The sequence below is a fragment of the Drosophila mojavensis genome, unplaced genomic scaffold (genome assembly GCF_018153725.1).
Source record: "Drosophila mojavensis isolate 15081-1352.22 unplaced genomic scaffold, ASM1815372v1 contig_231, whole genome shotgun sequence".
Classification (NCBI taxonomy): Eukaryota; Metazoa; Arthropoda; class Insecta; order Diptera; family Drosophilidae; genus Drosophila; species Drosophila mojavensis.
In genome coordinates this window covers 6,698,365-6,719,378 of record NW_025318772.1, presented here as the reverse complement: position 1 = coordinate 6,719,378, position 21,014 = coordinate 6,698,365, and the positions used below count along the sequence as shown (strand labels likewise).

Sequence of the window (21,014 nt, the reverse complement as noted above, 5' to 3'; positions counted from 1 at the left end):
CTATAAACAGTATTTCTTTTCTGAAAAAAAAAATTGGGTTACAATGCTGTAAACAATTCGGCATAAATTCACTTAACGGAATTCTTTTTTGATCAGGTAGAGTTTCGATGAAAAAAAAAAAAAAAAAAAAACAAAAAATAGCTTTCTATGATATGCTAATAAATCAATCAATGTTGATTTAAGTTTATGAATTCGCAGCATAACAAAACTTTTTTTTTTTCTCTTAAAACGAAACCAATTTCGTCAAGGTTTCGACACGCACTCAGAGATAAATATATATGTATGTATCTAGAAGCTGATGTTGAAGCGATCTCTAGAGAATTGATAGGTGTTGATATATGGATGCCAATCGATTGCAAAATCGATCGACGATGTGTGCCGCCATATAGAAATCTGACTGCGCCGCGCATATTAATTGACTTATTAAAGAAATCAACGAAATATGCCAATAAAAATATTTCTGAACAGAGCGACCAGAGGCCAAAAGTGGCCCCAGCTATGGACTTGTATTTGTCCATAACTGTGGGCCAACTATAAAAAATGTATCTATATACATATGGATATATATGTATATGAAAAATTATATATATTTTTTATGACTTTGTACTTATTTATGTTAAGTGCTAATTGCGGTTTGTGGTCAACGTTTAAAAGTGGAACTGCTAAGCGAGGCAGTCCGCCTGCAGTGGGGGAGTTGTAAAAACTATAGATGCATATATACATTTGTATATAGCTCCATGCCACATGGTGCATATGAGTTATAAAAACAAATATATTTTTGTTTTTTTTGGGGACAGTTCAACTCTTTTATTTCCACATTTCCGGCCACAATATCCGTCCTGGCTAACTGAAAAAAATGAAAACTGTTGGGAAAACTTTTCTCTGCTTCCGTTGATGAAGTTTTCTATTTAATATGCAGCTAACGGTACGTTAGGCAGGTGCCTGCTTTATACTTTAGTTTTAATTTTTCGCTTCCTCTATATTTATTATAATTGTTGTTGTTGTTGTTGCTGTAGTCGCTTTACCATGCGCATATTTAATTAACAATTTTTTAATAATTGCTATGCTTTTTTCTATTTTCTATGTTTTGCAGGTTGCTTCTTCTTTTTTTTTCTTCATTTCAAGCGTGTGTCCAAAAACTTTGACTGGCCATATCCGCCGGAAGCACCTTAACGGGCTAGAACAAGTGCAAAGCCCCTGAAATTGAATTGAACCCCACAGAGCTACCCCAAATGGAGGCAGCAACAGTAGCAGCTCCAAACTAAACAAATCAATAATACATTGACCAAGACTTTCTGCTCAATTATCAATATGTCATTGGGTAAGTGGCGAACAATCAATTTTTAATACCCTGTAACCATAAAATAAAATCATAAAAGATACAAAAAACATCGGCTATAAAACATAAAACTATAAAATTTGATCAGGAAATTGATTTTATTACATATGTTAATACATTAAAAAAAAAAACAAAGGTTTATTAATATTGATTTCTATATTAGACAATTATTTAGCATGTAAAGGATAGATGTTAGAATTGAAGGATCTTAATACATATACATATAAGAACTTTAGGTAATTGTTGTTGCTCAAAAACGTACTTGTATTTCATAAATTCAAATCCTTTTACTTAGAGTAATGTAAATTAATTCTTATTAGTGTAACTTTATATAATAATATAATATGTATACTCCTTATCTTATATGTACATCAATTAAGAAGAAGGTCTGATCTCATAGTCGCATATACTTGGTTGTTTGATAAATTCCTAAATGAAGCACAGGTGGAACGCAGGTGTTTCCTAGTTATTTATGAATAGCCATATATGTATGAATATACAATCAAGTTTGTTTTCGTTCATTCCGCACAATTTCAAATAATATGTAGGCGATAAGAGGTATACAATCGCAGTATGCAACGATTTTATTATATGAATTGGGTATTGGGTATCTCAATTTGCATTACATTTCTTTCTACATATTTTTATTAAATATATTGAATATTTCAATAAGGATCTATTTCAATTTTTTTATAGAGTTAAGGTCAGTAATGTTTTATTCAACAAATTAAAAAGAAAGTCTTTTTTAGTTTATAAATTTACTTGAAATTATTAAAAAAGTATATTGCATATAGTATGTAGGTGTAGTATCGTATATAAATGATCAGTCTTATGTCAAAACGGGTTTTTATTAAACCAAAATATGGATTCGCATTATGAAAAGCATTAAGAGAAATCCAAAACTTGAGTTAAATGGAAAAAAGCTAAAAAAGAAGCTCTTCAGGGTCTCCTAAGCCCGATACACCTGTAATATGCTGCAAACATAGCTGCAAACATAGCTGTAAATAGTCACTCTAGGTCGCAGAGCGCATCCCCCTGCACGGCTTATCTAGTGCCTCAGCAAAGCGTGTCCAGTGCATGGCATAAACATGACAACTCGGTTCACGCCTCGACTTGAATTCGACACCAGATCGAGTGTCGAGGCCTTTGCACATTGCTGCTAATGAGTGTTTAACCCAGGGACAAAACTACTGTTAGAGTGCACGACAACTGCAGCATGTGCATTAGCAATTTCCCAGAACGCCAACGCATTTATCTTGGACAGAGCCAAGCCAACCCCTACGCCTACCCCTAGCCTTAATCGGAGTAGGAGCCACGCCAACGATTAGTCTGAGCAAACGTTGCGTTGCAGCCCACTGAAAATTTTGATCGAATTGAAAACAAAAGCAAAAACAAAACAAAACAAACAATGGGCGTAGTTTAAACATGCAAAGATTGTGTACTAGGCACGCCCTGGAGTGGAGACGCCAAATGCCACCTAAAGAATGGAAAGCAAGAGAAAGAAAACTGCAAACTGCGGTATTTTCCCAGCTCAACTCAACTGAGACGCCAGTTGTTTTGGCTCTTGCCTGGGAAAATAACGAATAAAAGTGCTCGATCTTTAAGTATCTGGGCGCTGTGGCACTTATCCAATAGATATGCAGCGCCCAGACGCTGCTGCAGACAAACGGCGATCGAGCTGAGACTGAATCAGTGTGCAGACGCCGCGCCGTGGCGGGGTCATTCATCAATTTGTGAACAACTGGCACCGCGATCAACAATGCTGTAATAAGCTGTAATAATAATAATGACAATAATAATAATAATAATAATAATAACAGAAATAATAATAACAATAATCATAAATAACAAATCAAATGTCGAGCAAGCATCTAATTAGGCTGTGGCATGTTCCAGCGATTGTTATCGCATGGCCTGAACTGTGCGGCATTTCGCCCCTCCAGCCCTCGCGCCCAGCTACCTAGGCCCAGCTTCCACGTCCAGCGGCAGCAGCAGCAGCAGCCACAGCAGTTGCCACAGTTTTCTGTTATTTATATGTTGACTAAAATAAATAATCACAGCGCTGATATGGGAAATGGCGCAATTAAAACACAAAACTCGCGCGTCGCAGTCAGTCAGACATGCACACACACAAACAGAGAGAGAGAGAGAGAGAAAGAGAGAGATAGCTATAGCTATGCAGGCCTCATACATACAGTTACACACACACACAGATAAACTCTTGCATGAAGCCTCGCTCGACTAACCCTCGTCCATTCCGTTGTCCGTCTGCCAATCTTCCCGACCTCTCTCTTTCCCTCTCTCTCCCGCACACTCTCTCTTATTTCTATAAATAGTTTGATATTATTGTCGTTGATGCTATATAAAATCATTCATTAAATCCGCATTGACTTTCATTCATTCGCGCTGTTTAATTGCATTCATTGCGTGGTCCAGTATTTTTATGCAAATGTATATTTAGCATTAGCCATTCACAGTTGCGGCCTCTTAATTCATTCACAATAGCTGGTGTAATTATAATGCAAACAATTTCACTGAATTTTAATTCAAAGAAATTTAATTTGCTTTAATATTTTCTGATTTCTATTTAAAGCTAGACAATTAGTTAAATTTATGTTTTTAAAGTTTATATTACAAATTTAAAATTTTTATTCAATATTAATGATAAGCAATTTTATTATTATTATTATTATTATTATTATTATTTTGTTTTTTTTTTTGATTCGTTTTTTAATGTAAAATTTTATATAGTTTACTATTTCACTCATATATTTTTTGCCAAACAAAATTATTCTAAAAATCTCTAAAACTTTTGGAAGTTTTTATAATGCCGAGTCAAAATCAAGTCCTAAACCGTGATTAATTAAAAATGAGAATTACAAACCTCTTGATTTAAAGAAATGTAAGCTTTAAAGCAGAATTTATAGTTATTAATATTTCCTATTGTAATATTTTGTGTTATAGTACTTGCAAATATCTGACATAGACCAATGAAAGCCTATTGGTTGATATGCCAAATCTAAAAAAATAGGAATACTTTTCGATTGCAGTACCTATCATAGCTGAAACTGGCAATATTAATGGGAATATTTATGAGCGAAAATTAAAAATATATTAAGCTATATGGGCATATTCATAAATCCTATCATATCTAAATCAGCTCTTTATATAGTACATATGCATCAAAAGGCTATTTATATAAGTTGATAAATGCTCATTTCCGAAAATGCTGCTGATTAAATAAAAAATTTATAAACAATCAGTGACGTAAATAATTAAAAATCCATACACAAACGTGAAAATTTCTCCCACCATTATTTTTGAGAAACGGAGATTATGGATATACATATGTATGAATGTATATGAGTCGAATGATTCAACGTGCGCTGCTTGGCTCTGCGTAATATGCTCATTACACACCTAAAATAATAATTGAATGTTTTGTAAATATTTGCGTAAATTAATTGTTGCACGCACTTGGCGCGGCCTTTGTTTTGGAATGAGTGAGAAAGGACCAGGGGGCAAGAGAGAGAGAAAGAGAGAGATAGAGAGAGGGAGAGAGAGAGAGAGAGAACGAGAGAGCGAGAGCCACCACGAGACAATCAACAATTAGCAGCGGCCAGCGAACGATGAAGAAATCTATCAGAGAAAATGAATTCGTGGCCCCAATTGGCTATGCAAAATCATCTGTCTCATTGCCAATGATGACGTCACAGCGATCATTTCGTTGGCTCTACGTCAATTTCCATGTCGTATACTTAATTGCTGAGAGGGAACGGGTTCTTTAAGTGCATCAATTGTGCGAGTATATGTGTGTGTGTATGTGTGAGAGAGGCATAAAAGTCGTTAAATGCAATTGCTAATGTTTCAATTTCAGCTCTTCCCCGAAAAATTGGCAATTACTCTGCCTTGGCACTTAGTCCAAATAATATATGACCTGGCATAAATCAAGGCAAATCCCCCTGCCCAGACATAACTTCTAAAAATACCCGTAGACATTAGAGCGAGTCTCTCAGCGTGCGCTGCAAATGATTCTTCATAATTGAATTACACGGCCAGGGACAAGCGCGTAAACATTTTAATTATACACCTCATAATCATTTGCTAGAGTGGGCGTGGAATGCGGCTCTTGATGCAGCGCTGCAGCAGCAGCAGCAGCAGAAGAGTTGACAGATCCTGGCTAGCTGACTGCGAACTTGATCAAATTTCTAAACTCAAATATGAAAACGAAACGATGCGTGTCGCATCTCCTAGTCTGCTGTGTGGGCAGGGCCCAGATCAACGACTCCTGCACCAGGAGGCAGCGGGTCGGCTAAATATTTATTTTGACAGCCATGTGGAAATGTCGCACATTGTGTCTGGCTGAAAATATATTTCTGCTACAGTTCCTGAAGGGAAATTTTGTTGGAACAAAATTATTTTATCTTAAAGAAATTCAATGATACATACATATTTATAGGGAGGTCCTAAGATATAGTATATTTTATATGATGTAGTATTTATTTTATAGTATAGTATTTTATATGATGTAGTATATTTTTTTAATATCTTATGTGATTTATATATAAAATATCGCAATGTCCTACATGTCCTCCATATATAGCATATCTTATAATAACTTTTATGATCCTACAAATCGTACTTTCCATATGGTTAAGAAATTTTATAAATCCTACACATATAACATTTGGTTAAGGAATGTTTTTAAATATATTTAGATAAATACATATGTATTATAGTATAATAGAAAATATATAGGATAATCATAGATGGGAGTTATATGTAGTTCAAAAATATTTTCAATAGCCTTTTCATTTTGAAAACTTTTGCTTTAATGTCTAACTGACAACTGAAAAAGTATAAATACAAATTATTTTTTTACTATTCGAGCTCCAGTAAAATTAAGCCCTTGGCATACGTTTACCAAAGAGACTAAATATAACAAGTAAGAACGTTGCAGTCGGGCGTTACCGACTGCGGAATACTCATTCACATACCATCAACAATTTAGTAGTTAAGTTTCGCTCTAATACTGTAGAATATACAGGTTTTTCCGATTTGCCACGCCCCAACTGGGCGTAGACACCTCATTTTTGGTCAGTTTTTAGAAAGAGATAACGGTACCCTAACTGCAAAGTTTGAATGCTTACCCTCAAAAAATGTGAAAATTACAGGGTATTTTTCGATATGCAACGCCCCTAAAGAGGCGTAAAAATTATTTTTGGGGAATCGATAGAGGAGGCTACCAGTAACTCAACTATCCAAATTTGAAGCTTCTAGCTATTATACTTCAGGAGATATAAACTTTTGCGGTTTGCCACGCCCCCTGTGGGCGGACATATATCCGACAAAACTTTTTGGTCTTGGGTGATCAGTCCGAGTATATATACAAAATTTGAGGTCTCTGCCATCAATAGTGTCCAAAATATAGGAGAATTTAAAAAATCACTATATCTTCAGGTCCGATTTGCCACGCCCCCAATGGGCGTAGATTTATAATTTATCTTCAGACTTTATAGAATCATACCATTAGCTGACGTGCAAAATTTCAGCATTCTAGGTTTACAACTTTAGGAGATACAGTTTTATCCGATTTGCCACGCCCCCAATGGGCGTAGATATATCCGCCATAGCTCGTGATCTTGGGTGGTCAACGCGGACCTACATACCAAATTTCAGCTTTCTAGCTCTTCAACAAACATGATTTCTGGTATATCGGAAAATTCATTTTCCGATTTGCCACGCCCCTAGTGGGCGGATCGGGAAAATTTTAACACTTTATAAATCGGAGATATACACGAGTATGTGTTCCAAATTTCAAGTCTCTAGCTTCGATAGCGCCGAAATAGATTGCGTTCATACGGACAGACGGACGGACGGACAGACGGACAGACGGACAGACGGACGGACAGCAAGACGGACATTGCACAAAACCAATATACTGATTCACTTTCGTGAATGAGTATAAAAACAAACTACATAAAGTCCACTACTATATAAGAACCCATGATAGTTTATACCTCTACGCAGTCGTAGCTGCTCTATAGGATTCCATGCTATGCATATAGACAGCCGCAGCAAGTGTGCATGATAGCCAGCCTCCTGCTCTTGCCTCAGCTCATGTTACAAGTGCAGTCAAAGCTAAATAAATCAAATTTTGAAGTGTGATCTCTGCTGGAAGGAACGAAACGAGAAAAAATTGAGAAAAAAATAGAATGCGACGCTAAGTGCAAAGCGTAACAAGATCAACAACATCATTAGAAGCATCAACACTGAGAACTGTGAGACTGTGGCTCGCGATTGGGGAGTTTGTGTAATTAATGCGCCACTGATCCTCTGGGGTATGCCAATTGACATTTAACATCAACCTGTGGTTGCCCACAGCCCAGGCCGAGGGGAAGCTGAAGATGAAGCTGAGACTGCAGTTCGAGAATTCACATTTTACTTATGCACGTTTATAAAATTTATCAAGAAACATTGTAAGCAACTGCGCAGAAAGTAATGTTCGCCCCCTTCCCTAAAATAGGCCCGAAAAAAATACTGTAGACACGCGCTCCACAGGGGACGCTGGCTGGAATTGGGGGCTCCATTGCTATGTCGGGGATTTTCAAGCTTCTCGCTTGCTGCGTTTGCCTCTGCTGCTTCTTCTTCGTGTAGGTAGGTTTACACGGAAGACAACGCTGACGTTGTCTATTTTTTGTTGTTTTTGGTTCGTTTTTTCATTTTTTTTTTTTTGTTTTCGTGTCATGTGCGCATTTCCATTAAGAAAATAATTAACATTTGTTTGTGGCCCGAGGCGAGGCCCCAGATGCAACGAGAGCAACAGAGCGACTGGTCCAGGAATGAAATCTGTTGAGCAGATGTCTGGCGGCTGCTGTTGCTCGTCCAATGGCTGTGTGGCTAGTGCCCGAGTCCTGCTTGCATTGCATTCCAATGCATTTATGAATGCATTTTATGCATTTTCAAAACACCTATTGAACTACATCAATGGATTCGAGCATTGGGCAGATTTTATGCCCTGCACTTTAATGGAATGTGTTAAAAATCTAAGATATATCGATTTTATGCAGATGTTGGGGGAAGACTTCTACAAGTACAGTAAATACATTTATGCGTATCTGCCTTTCAGTCAAATAATTAATCAATCAGACAGATTGACTGTCGATTTGTGCGATCAGTCATACTGTCAAATAGTCAGTCAATCACTCACTGATCCTGTTAGCTATTCAATCAATCTAACTCAACAGTACGACCAACGGTAGCCTGTCAATTAGTTAATCAGGTAATCAGGTTAATCAGTTAATAATTATTAAGTCAGTCTGACGGTCAATCAGTCAATCTGGCTATCCATCTGTCAGTCACCTAGTCAACTTGTCAATTGGTCAATCAAACAATCAGTATATTCAGTCAAATTTACAACAAATCATTCAGTTATTTAGTCAGGGGCTTGTAAGTCAGTCAGTCATTAGACTATTAATCAGTTTTTCCATCAGTCAATCAATCAATCTGTCGATCCTATAATAATAAGTAAGTCGACAGCCAGTCTGTCAATCAATCATGCAGTCGCTTAGTCTATCAATCAATCAATTAGTCTGTTAGTATGTCTATCAGTAAATCGGTCTTTTAGTATGTCTGTCAATCAATTCAGTCTGGCCTATCAATGTGTCGGTCTTTTTAACAATCTGTCCTTGAGCAGTAAGTCAATCAGTCAGTCTGCCTAGGTGCTGATCAGTCAGTCAGTCACAGCATGCAACTTAGTTTAGTATTTCTTATAAGCGAAATATCAAATAAAAAGTCTTCCATATCGAGCTACTTATAGATGATCGCGCTTACCCCTCTCAACCGATTTGGCATCATGTCAACCACAACAATGGTCATAAATGTGTTTATTTGATTACTTTTCGGATGGCACTCATTGACATCTAACAAGGCGTCACACACTCACACAGACACACAGACACGCTTAGTAACCGCCTACGCCTCTCGATCAGGTAGTAAAAATCACTTTCACACTTCTGTCTTTGAGAGAGAATCGCCTGCTTACCTTTCTCTCACACGCATCTCTCTTGGTTTATTACCATTTCCTCATCACATCCCTAATGCTAATGTTTTGGATTATGTGTGTTTGGGCATTTCCGCTGTAGAGTCTTCTCGAGTGGCCTTTGGAGGGCTACTTGGCATGGCTCACACGTGCTGAGCGAGCTGCGAGGTATTATTATTATTAGTTTTATTGGTTTTATCCTTGGCCACATCCTGGCCGGCATGCCGCCTAGCATTTGCCAACTTGTTTTCCTTCCCAGCGATCCTTGAAGAGTTTCAATTCGGGTCTCCGCTCGATTTTTGTTTCCTTTTGAGTTCTTCGGGCGGCCTACTTCCGTAGCGCCGTATTAGACACGAAATATTTGAGCTATTTGCCTTCGGCTCTTGACGTTGTTGTTTTTATAGCGATTGTTGTTGGCAGCATCCGCTTGGGCTACTGTTGCCCTGCAGCTCTTGCCGCGTGGGCGGAACTCGAGATGTATTTTAATGGCTTTCTCTGTTTGCGTATGGCCAACTAAAATAACACTTTCGAATGCACATTTTAATGATTTTTAAAGCATTCGACTTACGCTCTGTCCGTTTTATGAGCTACGTAAAAATAACTCAAAATTAATACCAGAAAAATACCAAACAATTGTGCGTCCCGTCTTCATCGTAAAACTGCAAGCAAATGCCTTTTCTCTATTCAATTTCCATTTCCATTTCCAGGGAACAACAACAGCCGTAGACAGGGTTTAGCTTCAATTTTCGATAATTTTTGTTTAGGGAAATTCAAAATGAAATATAATAATAATCATAATGCAGCTGCCCCCCTCGCCCACGCTTTTCACATTGTGGACGTCGCCAAACTTCCGGGCCGTGAACGGTTTGGTTTGTTGAGGTTTTTCCTTTTGCCTTTGGGGTTAAATCATAAAAAGACGAAAATAATAAACAAAAATTTTCAATTGAACGTGAAGGAAAACTCGTAATGCGCATAAAATGATTCACAATACAAATAAAGGGGGTCTTCACACATCTGTGTGTGTGTGTGTGTGTTGGGGATGGTGCACTGTACAACCAGCTGGCCAACAACGCGGAATTCTAATGAAATTAGCTGTGTAAATATGAGCACGCTTTGCTGCTGTTCAACCTGGGCGAACCTGCGCCTACGAGAGAAATATTACAAAAAGAATAATAAATAATACATTGCGTGTAATTGCTCATATCGACTGGCTCGCTCCACACTCGCTCTCGGCTCAGTGGCCAGTTCCTGAGGAAATGCAATGGATAGCCCAGTCGGTGCTACAGCTGCAACAATAAGCATTAGGAATTCTCCTTTTTGCATGCCAGTTGGCCTGTTGTTTTCCCCTTCTTCTTCTACATATATGGAAGCAGAAATTCAGCCATACAAGTCAATCATTAGTGCGTTTATTGCACAATAATAGCTTGTTCCGAGTACTTTAGTACTCAGATAATAACTACTTTATAATTGAACTCCATAAAAATATAGGAATTGATGAAGTGTCTAATATATGACTTCTCTGGTTGACCCATTGATCTAAAATGGAGAGAGAGAGAGAGTAAGAAAGAGAGAGATAAATGGAGAGAGAGAGACAGAGAGAGAGAGAGAAAGAAAGAGAGAGAGAGAACTCCCTTGAAATGCGTCGAAGGTTGATCGATTTTGTGTACTCATATAGATGTTTGAGTAAATTCTAAAAAAATCATTATTATATGGGCATATTTTCTCTCTTCAAGACATTAACAACTTAAGAGCTAAAATCTAAAACGTTTCTAGCATTGCTAAGCTTCCAGAGTTCAGCAAGCTCTCACGAAATCATAAAATTTCTATTTTCAGTTTAGGGTTTTAACTTCAAAAAGACAGGAAATTCAGTTTATGGGAGCCCCGATAGTCAAAATAGAGCCATCATAGTTTATTTCTATAACTCTCTCCAAGGTTTCATAATTAACATATTATAATCTAATCATACAATGATTCTTTCATATATGTAAATACCATTTTAAACAGTTCCTAAGAATAGAATTAGATAGGAATATATGTCAATAAATCTATATCGAATAGAAATTTCCTCTGCTGGCTGAGGAGCGGTGCTTCATAATTAAAGTCAGAGTTTATTTGATTCTCTTACAAGTTTATTATATCGTACTATGGGAGTAGTCGGAGCCGCTGAAGGCTTCATTCTGTTTGTAACTCAATGTCTCACTTTGGCTGCATTTGTTGCGCTGTCATAAAACAAAGGTGAATCACTTTATAATATCAAACCAAAACTGACCCAAGAGAACTGTAACAACAATGAGAGAGGGAGAGAGAGAATATACACTAAGGAAAGTGATTAACCTGTCAACGCCATAGAGCAATCAGCGAGTGCTTCCAAATGTTGCCCCAAGGAGGAGTTGGCCATGCGGAAGGGTTGCTCTCGCTGCTCCAGTTTAGGTAGCCGTTCAGCGTCTACAGATTTACGACTAGAAACGAGGCCCATAGCCATTTACGAATCGAACTGAACTGAACCGAGCCGCACCGAGCCAGAGTCAAAGTGCGAGCAGGCGAAGACAACAACTTGACATTTATGTGCAGGCAAATGCAATTGTGTAAGTGCAAGTACTCGATGCACATTTCAAGATCATTTGCATCCACATGCCATGCGAGCAGGCGGCACACGTTTGCCACGCCAACTCACACATACACACACGCACACTCACACAGAGAGAAAGAGAGAGAGAGAGATGCATTTGCCCCTGGAGAGGCATTGAAACAATTTGAACAGAGTGCACACTCAAGCCTCGCAGCGCTCTTCGTCCGGGTTTCGACTTCCACATTTTATGAACTACGAAATGTGCAATTTCTACGGCTGCCGACCGACTTTTTACGAGTTTTCCATCGGTCCCAATGTGCGTTGCATCTGCCACATTCGTTGGCCCAGTCCCAGTGGCAGTCGCAGTCCACTTCAGAAATTCCGCCGTCAGCCACATGGAGTCACTCTGGAGTCGTCTCTTTCGTTAATTATTCCACCACGGCATCTCCTATGAGGCAGTATGTTTCCAGTATATTCCCTGCCTCATGGACATTTTCAATGCGCCCGTCTAACACATTTTTAATGTGCATACCTCCGCTGCTGCTGGCCTTTGATGATCCTTCGTTTCTTCTTCCACTCCCCCCTCGAACTTTTCACTTACATTTACATCTATTTGCTCTGCTCTTTTGTCGTCTTTTTTCGCATTACGAGTTCGTATTATGGTTGTCTATTTTGGCCGAGAAGATTTTATTGATTACCATTTGGACTATGCGGGCCTGGCTAATAGCCCGCCGACAAATGTGCCAAATTGTGAATTGAAACAGGGAAGGAGGCAAAATGATTTACAAAGTAGAGATCAGAGAGTTTGGCTTGATATAATTTAATTATAATAATAATATAATTTAAATAAATTTGAGTAAATAGTCTTATCACTTTCATATAGGCATTGTAGTTTATAATAAATAAATAACATTTAATTTTTAAAAGTTTTATATAAACTCTTTAGTTTATAATAAATATTCTCGAAAATTCTTAGCTGAAATTTAAATTCCCTAAAAATATTTTTAAAATAGATTTTTAATAAAATACAATATTAAAAAATATATACAGTTAAGTAAAATATTTTTATATTATTTAAGACAATATTTCAATAATGAATATATTAAATGAGTAAATATATTTTTAATATATTCTTGAAAAAAAAAAAAAAAAAGATTTATAGTAAAATAAAATAAGAAAATATATAAAACCATGAAATAAAAAATTAATATATATTTTATCTTATTTAGACATGAATATATTTACAATCAATTTCTATTCACTTTTTCCTTAAAAATTCTCACTCAGCAGAGTTTCACTTGGAAAAAAGTGATAATATTTAAATACATATGTACATTCATATGTATATCTATAAATTGAAAGGACAAATATCAGGTATAAGACCTAAGTGCGGCTACCTCGCTATAAACAGAGACGAATTTAAACATTGACACTGATAAGACACGACTACCAAGAGGTACTTATGTATGTATATAGCAATAGTTGATGTTGTTGTCGTTTTTGTTGTTGCTGTTGCTGTTATTGTTGCTTACCTCTTGCCTATCGGAACTCATCAAATATGCGCGACGAGCCCAAGACAAAACGTTCCTTGCATTTATGGGATGAGAATAGTTTGTGGATAGGGAATATGTCATAGCAGGGATGGCTGGGAAACGAAATCATGCACAAGAGACGACAGTATTTTGATCATGCGAAAAACGCACGCAAAAGAAAAACATGCGCAGGTACAACAACAACAGCAGTAACAACAACAATGTTGCTGGAAAAGTGAGCTCGTCTCTTGTTGAGTTTTTCCTTACGCACTCGAGTGGCCAAGCAGAGGCAGCAACAGAGGCAGAGGCAGCAGCAGCAGCGGCAGCGGCAGAGCTGTGTGTGTGGGTGCAATATGGTAACCATATTTAAACACTGATCCCGCATGCGTATATGCATGCGTGTGTGTGTGTGTTATAGTGCGTGCGAGGGAGAGTGAATGCTTCACTGCTGCACAGCCAGAAGAAGCGCGAGGCAAACATACATATGTACATATGTATGTATGTGCACAAAATAACCATAGTGAGGGATTCTCTATGGCAGCGGCTGCAGCAGCGGCGCGTCGCTGGCGCTGACGTTGACGTTGAAGTGGACGTCGACGTCGACGTCAGACCGCTCAAGTGTTTTGTTCTCGTTGAAGTTTTAGAATTTATTCCGTTTCGGGAATTCAATGCAGACGCACGCGCAACGCGTTGAGTAAATCAAAGCAGCTCCGACAACAACAACAACAACAACTTTGTGACCGTTACAATTTGAATGTGTTTGGCGCGCTTTCGCAGTTAAATCAATCGAACAGACATTGCGCACAATTTGCATAGTGAAACCAAAAGGGTTTTGTTTTTATTATCTTATAATTTATCGTTTGCCATTTTTGGCATTGCATCGAACACTTTGTGTGTGCAGCTGTCTATTGTGCGTGTGCGTGTGTGTGTGTGCGCTTTAAATCTCTTGGCGAGTGCGCATGCGCAGCCAGTGAAAGTGCTGCAAGCGAACTCTCTCGTCTATGACAAACCGTTAAAATGCATCATAAATTGCATTTGTGAATTAGACAGCGAAATAATCGTGCTCAGATTGTTAAATTTATCGAACGAACTGCCAGCGACTCGGCTTGATACGATCCCAAGATGTTTCTAACTATGGATAATACAAATGCCTTCTTCTCAGGTAAACATATGAAATGAATGTAGACAATAGATGAATAGATTGATGGATGATATAGATGATTTAGATGAACAAATAAATTTAGTTAGATAAGTTGTAAAATGTTGGATACATATATGCACATATGTATAGATCGATAGATAGTTATATTAGAATGGTATTTGATGATCAAAGGGTAAAGATTAAACAGATAGACAAGTGGATAGATATAGTTATTGAATATATAATAGTTCTATTTATTTTAGATAGATACATGTTTCAATATAAAAATTAAGGATAGGTAGATGAATAGATTAGGTTGACAGATCGATAGGTATATTCATAGATAGGTAGATAGATTAATGGATAAAGGTATAAAGCTGTGTATATGTAGGTAAAGATCATAAACAAATGTATATATGTATTTATAAATATTTATTTATTTATCGATAAATAAATAAATATTTTTATAAATAAGAAAAGATGTGCATAAGTTAAGTAAATTCAATTATACAAATTTGATAATATTATAATAATTATATAATATAATGATTATATATTATATTACAAACATTAAATCGGTTTCCCAAAAGAAACCCTGAAAAAAAATTCCTTAAGTTATATTTTTAAGGCATTTTAAAATTAAATAAATGATCAATTTTTTAAATAATATTGTTTCTATATTTTTCTACAATTTTTTTATATTTTCGTCAAGTCTATGATTATATTAGATAAGCTTTACTCCTTACAAAAAATACAGTAATTATATAAATATATTTTATTGTTATAAATGTATTTGAACTGACTTCAACTTTACCAATTCTTTTTGCACTTTCAGATAATCCGTGCTATTTCAATGACGCCAAATCGCCTCGCACGCCGGACTCGCAGTCTTCCGGCAGAGGCTTTTCGATATTTAAGCGCCGCAACTCGAAGGGCAGCAGTCCACGCCCCGCTCTGGTCGTCAATCCGGAACAGATGCGTCTCATCACATCGGCCAATCTGGATACGACGGCAACGATGGCCTTTGGCAGTCCGCGCGGCAGCTTCAACTCGCTGGGCGGTTTCTCACAAGTGAGTATAATTTTGTTCTTCTCTTTCTTGTTGCCCATAAAATTCCAATTTATCATGTCCGATCTGCACAACTTCCTGTTTGCCATTTGCCATGAACATAACAAGCATTTAGCATTTAGCATTTAGCATTTACCATTTGCCACTCTCCACAGCAATCGTTTGAAATGCAGCCGCTGATGTATTGCCAGCGCTCGGCCGAATCATTTCGCGAACGGCTCGGCTCCTGCAATGAGACGCACAGCTCCCAGTGCCCCGGAGGCGGTGCCGAGCATGACGAGGTCTTTAACGCAAGGTGAGTTCGTGCTGCCTGTTGACAGGATGCAGCTGTTGACAGTTTGCCAAACAGTTCAAGCTACACCCCGGCCCGCCCCCAGCTCCCATTGCTAGCGCCCATCCCCTAGCCATTCATTAGCATTGACTGTGCTAATCGCGCGTACATCGCTCCTCTTTCATCTGCCCTCATCCACAGCAAGTCCCAGCGGCATCACACACTACCCAGCGGCGGCACACGTCGTCACTCCTTCGGCAACTGGGCACAGCAACAACAACAACATCAACAACAGCAACAACAGCAGCAGCGACAATTCAACACATCCGGATCTACATGCACATCGCCATCGATTGGAGCCAGCTCCCCGGATGAGGTGCCCAGCATGTTGGCTCCGCGACCCCCACTGCTGTCGCCCAACAAATTTCGCGGCCCATCCTATCGCAGAAGAGGTGAGTGAACCAAATATTTGCTATAAAATATGAGCTTGCCAATGCAGTATATAGAAATATTTACACCTGCCTTAAGGCAGATGACACAAGATCTGAAAAATCGGAAATGGCATAGAAGAATTTATATGTTTAGTTTGGCATAGTAAGCCCTGAAATGAGCCGAATTGGTGCTTTATATATAAACCATGACAAGAAAGTATAGACAAAGGCAAATACATCATTTATAAGGCTAAGTATTTTTACAACAGCTTAAAAGATATTACATATTGCATATAGCAAGAGCTCTGGTCTATTGAATTTCCCTAAGTTATATCTCTTCAATGTAAACTACGTTTAAATTTATTTAAATGGTTCGTTAACAAAGTGAGATACCAACTTTGATTCTAGAGTATAAATATATGCCCTATAGTAACTCCAGATCTCTATCAGTCCTTTGCTCAACCCCTATCTCTCTATCCCTTTCTCTCCCTTATGATTAGATTCACTTTTCATTATATAATCCCGATCTATATACAAATTCAGTTTAACTAACTCTAACACTTCTAGATATTATAAGCAAGTCTATAAATTCCGTTAGCACAGTGTGACAGCAGCTGTCCGTAGTGGTGCTAGAGCCTGCTAGGAAAGTCAAGTGCAATGCATTATGTATGTAGATATATGACATACATATGTATGTGCATATATTTAAATAAAAAACAGATTCCATTTGCTGGCCTCGTTTCACGTTCGCATTTTTGCACTTTGGCGGCTGTCAGCTTGATGGGGGCCGATCCCGAGAAACGCGCGCTCTGCCACTCGGTGCATCACGTTTGCATATTAAGCACAGCTCCCCCAACCACCACCTATGCCGCCTCCCGATATTTGCCTTTTGCCAGGCGCCACGGGTCTGTGGTCTCTGCCACTTTAACAACATTTAAATGTTTACGCAAGTGATAATTGTTGTTGTTGTTGCTGTTGTTGTTGCTAGTGGACAGTGTCGCCAGTGTGTCGCGAGAGTTGGGCTTTGTTTTGAGCCGTAATGAGCTGGGCACCATCTCAGCTGACGCTAGCTTCTGGCCCGGCCCGGCCCAGCACTGGCTTGACATTGACAGTTGCTGTCGTCTCAGCGTGATGAATGCCACCGAAATGGGGAGCTGCATGCCTGATTGCCCCCTATTCAGGTCCCAAGCTCACGAATTTCCGATGACTCTGCGCAGTTACAGTCATAACTCGATGGTTTATGAAATGCTCAGGACAATTTATTTATAGCCTGCCACTCGTATGCAACTTCAAGGCCCTGTAGTCACGGGGAACATGGAGCCACTTGAGGGAATACTTGAGCATAATCTGAAAAGATTATCAACTCAATATTTAGACTACTCTATAGGGCACTTGAATCTAATAGATACAATGTAGATATGAATAATTCAGTAGAGTCTCAATAATTCGAAATGGCAAGGGGATAAGTTTTTTTTTTTTTTTTTTTTTTTTTTGATTAGCACAGAAATTCAAGTTATCTAGAATTATCGAGAACGAATTTTTTTCAAGGATATAAATTTTTGTTTTTCAATTCATCGCGATTTTCGATTAAGCGTGGTACAAATTATTGAGACTCGCCTGTAATTAGAAAGTTTTACGGGCTCAGAATTTTCAAAAATTATTTCAATAGATTACTAAGATTAACATATAATAATTAATTTATATATTTATTTAATTTATATATTTATGTTGGGGTTTTCCTTGAGTTCCTTGTCCAACATTTAGTCCAACGTATCTCTATGCATGAGCACTTCTATGTCAGCCTCTCTTTGACCCAATACGCAACTTAGTTTGCTTTTGGCATTCGTTGTCATTTGCTGCATTTGCGCAGGCTAACTGCAAATTGGTTCTGACAGGCCCCACGCATAGAGAAATTATGGCTTGGGCTGACCATTTGCGTCGTCGGCTGGACAATTGCAATTCCTATGCCACTTTGTCGCAACGAGCGCACGGCAATTGACACACTTTTTTCATATTTTTTAACACCTAAATTTATGGCGAAATTAGAAAAAACAAAAACAACAGCAAATTTCCCTGCTGGCCTGTGCCATATTCAGGCAGTTCAAATACTAAAACGAGTTCATAATTTCTTTCAAATTGTGCAGCTATCAAATAGCAATATGCAAATTAGATAAACATAGCCGCAAGCTCTGTGTCTGTATGTGTGCGTGTGTGTGTATCTGTGAGGCACACATTTCCGGCAAAGTGCGGCTGCAGTTGCAATTGTCGGAATATGTTGACGCTGTGCAACATGGCGGATGCGCAACCTGCACGAAAAAGGCAAAAGGCAAATGGCAAGAGGCAAGAGGCAAACAACAACAGCAACAACAACAATGGCAACAATTGACAAGAGTCAATAAACGAATCGCAGTGCTCCGCCCGCCCCAGTGGGTGTGGCAGCCATGACAAGCAGAAACATAAATTGAAAATGTGCACAATTGTCAATAAGCGAGCCGGCAGAGTCGAGCTGGCCAACAGGAACTTTGCATAATTGTTAGCCAGCCGCTGGGCATTGACTGTTTGGCCAACTGGCTGGGCGTGTGTTTGTTGTTCAAACGTGTTAATGGCACGGAAGCGTGAACTCCCCACATGCACTCAATACAAACAGTCAACTGTTTAGCATATGGCGCGTGCCAAGCAAACATTTGGCCAAATTTGGCCAGCATGCTTTTGGCCAATGCTGCATACGAAAACGAATACGAATACGACTGCAAATACAAATACACGTACATCAAAGGCAAACACAAACGTAAACAGACTTTTAGCAGGCAATGTGCCGCAGATCACTTTAATTACTGCTGCTGCTGCTGCTGCTACTGCAGCAGGTAATTTGAGGTCAAACGTCAGAATGGCTATTGCAATGCGTTTGCACTTGTTTATGATTGAGTGGCGCATTCGATTCGATTCTCAGAACATCTGCTCAGCCGATTACAGCCGACACAAGCGAGCCGCCTCTGTGGCAGCTCGAGTTCAATACACTGGCTAGAGGTCGGCACAGTCTGACTTGTGCACTGTGCATAACAAAGCAGAAGTTACCAAATACAAATCCTATGGAAAGCGTCGTTGCTGATATTGAATTTCCTTGACCGCGCATATGCCATATCCAGCTACAGGCCCCAGCAGACCCAAAAGGCAGCCAACACCTGTTGCATTCATAAATATTATTATACCAAAGACATTTCGAATCTCAGCATATTTCATTTACATAATTTCGGGTCTGTGCGGAGGTCTGTCGAGGATAACACAGCATAACAAGCGTGCTTACATTTTGCTCACGTCCCAATCTGAAGTTTCCTTTTTGTTTATTTCACTTCTACTTCGTCTTCTTCTTCATCTTTGTGTACTCCTCTGTGGCTGACTATTTTTAAATGCTTTCTCACATATGCGAGTGTGTTGTTGGCGACAGGCGCACAGTGGTGCAAGGCTTATGCAAATTTTGTTTTGGATTCATGTAAAAATATCAAATGAAACGGAAGGAAACTTCTGTTTGTTTCTTGTTAGAAACATGTGAAGGGACAAAGTTGTGTTTTCATTATGGAAATATTCGAATTCTTATGCCGTACTGGTTATTGTATGTATGTACATATACAGCTCTATTTCGCTGTGTCCCGTCCTTTGTTTCTCCATTATCCTTTCTATATGTGTACAATATCTATGCCATATTGCTTTCTCTCTCTTTCGGTTGCTCATCTATTTCTTTTTCTCGATGTCTCTATCTCTAATACTATTATCCTCCACTCTCTCCCTCTCGATCTTTCTCTTTCTTTCACTCTCTTCTCTATTTCAATTGCTTTTCTTCCTCTATATTCCTCTCTATTCTCTTTCACACTAAGTTACCTTATTATATCATACTAAGAAAGACTGTTCTTAGTTCTCTTAAAGTTTTATATGAAAACCATTTGAGATTTGCGTACTTCCATAATTCTTGACGTCAATTTATATGCTGAGAAATACATTTATACATATAGATATAAATATGTATATACATTTACATTATCTTTATATGATATCTTCCCTGGCACATTTAAATTTATTATATTTATAGCGACTGCCTGCTGCCCTTGTCTGCAGTTTTTGTCACTGTCATTTCAATCAAAATTTATACCCTCACACATATATATATATATATAAATATACATATACATATATATTTATTATATCTGACTGCTACTGTCTCCAATCCATTTGTAACTTTAGGCGATTCCTAACTGTTCTCGCTCGACGCATTTGGCTAGAGAATAACGCAACTGGCAACGAAATAAAAACAAAAACAAATGCAATAATGAAAATAAGGGAATAGCTCGACAGAAAAAAAAAAAAAAAAAACAATCAAATTGGCTCGGCAGCCCACTTAAAATGCCATAATTCCGTTTATAGCCTGGTTTGCAACTGGGATGCCAACTCGCTGGCTTCCACTTAAAATGGACACTGTGTAAATTAAACGTCACGGGCACGTACAACAACAACAACAACAGCTTTGACATTTATTATTTTATAATCTTTGCATTATTTATCGAGAGACAGAGAGTGTATTACACAGAGAGAGAGTGTGTGTTGAGTGCGCCCTCTCTCTGGCTTTGGCT

At 38.3% G+C, this 21,014-nt stretch overlaps 1 protein-coding gene and 2 long non-coding RNA genes across 4 annotated transcripts in view; 2 read left to right on the top strand and 1 right to left on the bottom strand.

The window, feature by feature from the left end:
* The window catches only part of LOC6575186 (phosphoinositide 3-kinase adapter protein 1), a 41,418-nt gene that overhangs the window by 6,786 nt on the left and 13,618 nt on the right, over positions 1-21,014 (top strand). Inside the window, exons 2-5 of one of the 2 annotated variants that reach the window (XM_015167875.3) lie at positions 1,094-1,321; positions 15,458-15,693; positions 15,846-15,985; positions 16,163-16,413. In XM_015167875.3, the coding sequence (XP_015023361.1) occupies positions 1,312-1,321; positions 15,458-15,693; positions 15,846-15,985; positions 16,163-16,413 (637 nt within the window). In that variant the 5' untranslated portion in view covers positions 1,094-1,311. Of the gene's footprint in view, positions 1-1,093; positions 1,322-14,131; positions 14,644-15,457; positions 15,694-15,845; positions 15,986-16,162; positions 16,414-21,014 lie in introns of those variants that run through there. The other variant, XM_002001166.4, reaches the window with a different exon arrangement.
* Positions 6,089-7,816, top strand: LOC122757029. The gene is made up of 2 exons (XR_006356922.1): positions 6,089-6,284; positions 7,353-7,816. It is a non-coding gene; the product is annotated as an uncharacterized LOC122757029 (long non-coding RNA).
* LOC122757028 lies at positions 9,193-11,915 on the bottom strand. The gene is made up of 2 exons (XR_006356921.1): positions 9,949-11,915; positions 9,193-9,893 (listed from the first exon to the last, which is right to left on the bottom strand). It is a non-coding gene; the product is annotated as an uncharacterized LOC122757028 (long non-coding RNA).